The following is a 3750-nucleotide window of genomic DNA, read 5'->3' as shown; positions in this document are numbered from 1 at the left end:
TTCCTTGCCTCTCCCTTCAGTTGCTGTGTTTCTGAATTTCTGTATAGTTAACCCTTATCCTGCCTCCCATTTGTTCAATAGGAATGTTCACTTTTACTTGAATCTTTTAGTAGAATTGTATATCATGTGTTCCTGTCTAGGTTTAATCATCAGATTGTGGCCAAATCGCTCTCCCAGATCGTGTGAACAAAAAAGTGAATGGAAATTTTCGTTTTAAAAAACAGTACTTTTGGACTTAGCCCCTGGCTTGAGAAGTAAGGAAGCCAAGCGTACGGATGGCAGCGAGGGGTCAATCCACGCCCGGCGTTGGGTCGGGGGTGGAGGAGTCGGAAGTGGTTGGGGTTTGGGGGAGGAGATCCGCTCACACACAAGAGGAGAGTGTTGAGCCGCCATATCTGCTGCTGCCGCCGCAGTTGCGAATGCAGCATCGGCGCTTAGCTGCCTCCGCGGTGCCGCTAAGGTTCGTGTCGCTATCCCTTGGCCCTTCGCTCTTGCTGCCTTAACCCCGCCGGCGGAGCCCGCTCTTTCTGGTCTGTTAAGCCTGCTCCCTCACTGCCACACAGCAAGTTCTGAGACCATGGATTCGGGCAGCAGCAGCAGCGACTCGGCACCCGATTGCTGGGACCAGGTGGACATGGAAGCCCCGGGGTCGGCCCCGAGCGGGGATGGAGTCTCCTCTGCGGTGGCCGAGGCCCAGCGCGAGCCCCTCAGCTCGGCCTTCAGCCGTCAGCTCAACGTCAACGCCAAGCCCTTCGTGCCTAACGTACACGCCGCGGAGTTCGTGCCGTCCTTCCTGCGGGGCCCGACTCAGCCGCCCACCCTCCCGGCCGGTTCCGGCAGCAACGATGAAACCTGCACCGGCGCGGGATACCCTCAAGGTAAAAGGATGGGACGGGGGGCACCTGTGGAACCTTCCCGAGAGGAACCGTTAGTGTCGCTTGAAGGTTCCAATTCAGCCGTTACCATGGAACTTTCAGAACCTGTTGTAGAAAATGGAGAGGTGGAAATGGCCCTAGAAGAATCATGGGAGCACAGTAAAGAAGTAAGTGAAGCCGAGCCTGGGGTGGTTCCTCGGGAGATTCGGGGCCCCAGAAGAAAGTGGCCAGGAAATGATGGAGGAAAAGAGGAAATAAGAAAATCCAAATATGTGATTGTACCCTCAGGTGCTCCTAAGAAAGAACACGTAAATGTAGTATTCATTGGCCATGTAGACGCTGGCAAGTCAACCATCGGAGGACAGATAATGTTTTTGACTGGAATGGTTGACAAAAGAACACTGGAGAAATATGAAAGAGAAGCTAAGGAGAAAAACAGAGAAACATGGTATTTGTCCTGGGCCTTAGATACAAATCAGGAAGAACGAGACAAGGGTAAAACAGTCGAAGTGGGTCGTGCTTATTTTGAAACAGAAAGGAAACATTTCACAATTTTAGATGCCCCTGGCCACAAGAGTTTTGTCCCAAATATGATCGGTGGTGCTTCTCAAGCTGATTTGGCTGTGCTGGTCATCTCTGCCAGGAAAGGAGAGTTTGAAACTGGATTTGAAAAAGGTGGACAGACAAGAGAACATGCGATGTTGGCAAAAACGGCAGGGGTAAAACATTTAATAGTGCTTATTAATAAGATGGATGATCCCACAGTAAATTGGAGCATCGAGAGATATGAAGAATGTAAAGAAAAACTGGTACCCTTTTTGAAAAAAGTCGGCTTCAGTCCAAAAAAGGACATTCACTTTATGCCCTGCTCAGGACTGACCGGAGCAAATATTAAAGAGCAATCAGATTTCTGCCCTTGGTACACTGGATTACCATTTATTCCGTATTTGGATAACTTGCCAAACTTCAACAGATCAATTGATGGACCAATAAGACTGCCAATTGTGGATAAGTACAAGGATATGGGCACTGTGGTCCTGGGAAAGCTGGAATCTGGGTCCATTTTTAAAGGCCAGCAGCTTGTGATGATGCCAAACAAGCACAATGTAGAAGTTCTTGGAATACTTTCTGATGATACTGAAACTGATTTTGTAGCCCCAGGTGAAAACCTCAAAATCAGATTGAAGGGAATTGAAGAAGAAGAGATTCTTCCAGGATTCATACTTTGTGATCCTAGTAACCTCTGCCATTCTGGACGCACGTTTGATGTTCAGATAGTGATTATTGAGCACAAATCCATCATCTGCCCAGGTTATAATGCGGTGCTGCACATTCATACTTGTATTGAGGAAGTTGAGATAACAGCCTTAATCTCCTTGGTAGACAAAAAATCAGGAGAAAAAAGTAAGACACGACCCCGCTTCGTGAAGCAAGATCAAGTATGCATTGCTCGTTTAAGGACAGCAGGAACCATCTGCCTCGAGACGTTCAAAGATTTTCCTCAGATGGGTCGTTTTACTTTAAGAGATGAGGGTAAGACCATTGCAATTGGAAAAGTTCTGAAACTGGTCCCAGAGAAGGACTAAGCAATTTTCTTGATGCCTCTGCAAGATACTGTGAGAAGAATTGACAGCAGAAGTTCACCACCTACTCTTATTTACTGCCCATTGACTGACTTTTCTTCATATTTTGCAAAGAGAAATTTCACAGCAAAAATTCATATTTTGTCAGCTTTCTCATGTTGAGATCTCAGTTATGTCACTGATGAATTTACCCTCAAGTTTCCTTCCTCTGTACCACTCTGCTTCCTTGAACAATATCAGTAATAGCTTTGTAAGTGATGTGGACGTAATTGCCTATAATAATGAAAAATTAATGTACTTTAATTTTTCATTTTCTTTTAGGATATTTAGACCACCCTTGTTCCACGCAGACCAGAGTGTGTCAGTGTTTGTGTGTATGTTAAAATGATAACTAACATATGAATAAAATACTCCATTTGAAACTCTTCGGTTATTTGAAATGCTTTTGAATGATGTTTAAATGTCATTATATAATGCTATTCAATTAGCTTTATTACTTTCTCAAATAGTTGAATATGTTCTATCACTCTTAAAACTTAAAACTCTTCACCACTTACTGTTTTAAGTGAGGAATTTACAAACAATGCATAAGTGTGTATTAAAGGAATAATTTTAATTATGAGAAAAAAACTTACGTTAAGGCTCGTCCCAGTGGGGTTTGTTTTCTCTGTCCAAGTCCAGTCAATAAAGGAGCTCTTCTGCTTCCCCACTTGTGATTTGAAAATGAAAGGCTCAGGCCGTCTTTATTTGTATAGCAATAGTTCACTTAACATTATCCATAGGTTCTTGAAGACTACAACATTAAGCAAAACAATGTACAGCAGGTGTACATTGTACAACAATGTACAATGTACAACATTGTTCAGTGTTGTTTAGTTACGACATTGTTCGATGTTGTTTGGTGACATTGTTCAATGTTATTTAGTTACAACACTGATAAGGGGAAAAATTCATTTTGTTAGATGTTATTTCACTTGAAGTCACAATTTCCAAGAACCAGTGGACAATGTTGAGTGAGGACTTACTGTATTCCATCAGGTCCCATCATGTTAAGTATGGCCAAATTATAAATACGCCTGGGGATTCAGACCATAGGTTGACAAGACTATTTATTTGTTTATTTTTAAGACAGAGTCTCACTGTCACCCAGGCTGAGTGCAGTGGTGCAGTCACGGCTCACTGCAGCCTCAACCTCCCAAGCTCAAGCAATCCTCCCATATCAGCCTCCCAGAGTGGTGGGATTACAGGCGTGAGCCACTGTGCCCAGCCTTGGCTAGACTCTTTTCTGTACT

General features: G+C 44.1%; 1 protein-coding gene across 1 annotated transcript; it reads left to right on the top strand.

The window, feature by feature from the left end:
• Window positions 1-340: 340 nt before the first annotated feature.
• On the top strand, window positions 341-2883 carry LOC108544491 (eukaryotic peptide chain release factor GTP-binding subunit ERF3B-like). Its single transcript, XM_017895624.1, is given in 3 exon segments — window positions 341-1059; window positions 1061-1119; window positions 1122-2883. Coding segments are annotated over 3 exon segments (1881 nt in total). The 5' UTR covers window positions 341-577; the 3' UTR covers window positions 2462-2883.
• Window positions 2884-3750: the final 867 nt, after the last annotated feature.

The sequence above is a fragment of the Rhinopithecus bieti genome, unplaced genomic scaffold, assembly GCF_001698545.2.
Source record: "Rhinopithecus bieti isolate Rb0 unplaced genomic scaffold, ASM169854v2 scaffold_27604, whole genome shotgun sequence".
Classification (NCBI taxonomy): domain Eukaryota; kingdom Metazoa; phylum Chordata; class Mammalia; order Primates; family Cercopithecidae; genus Rhinopithecus; species Rhinopithecus bieti.
This window is presented reverse-complemented; position numbering and strand designations above follow the sequence as displayed.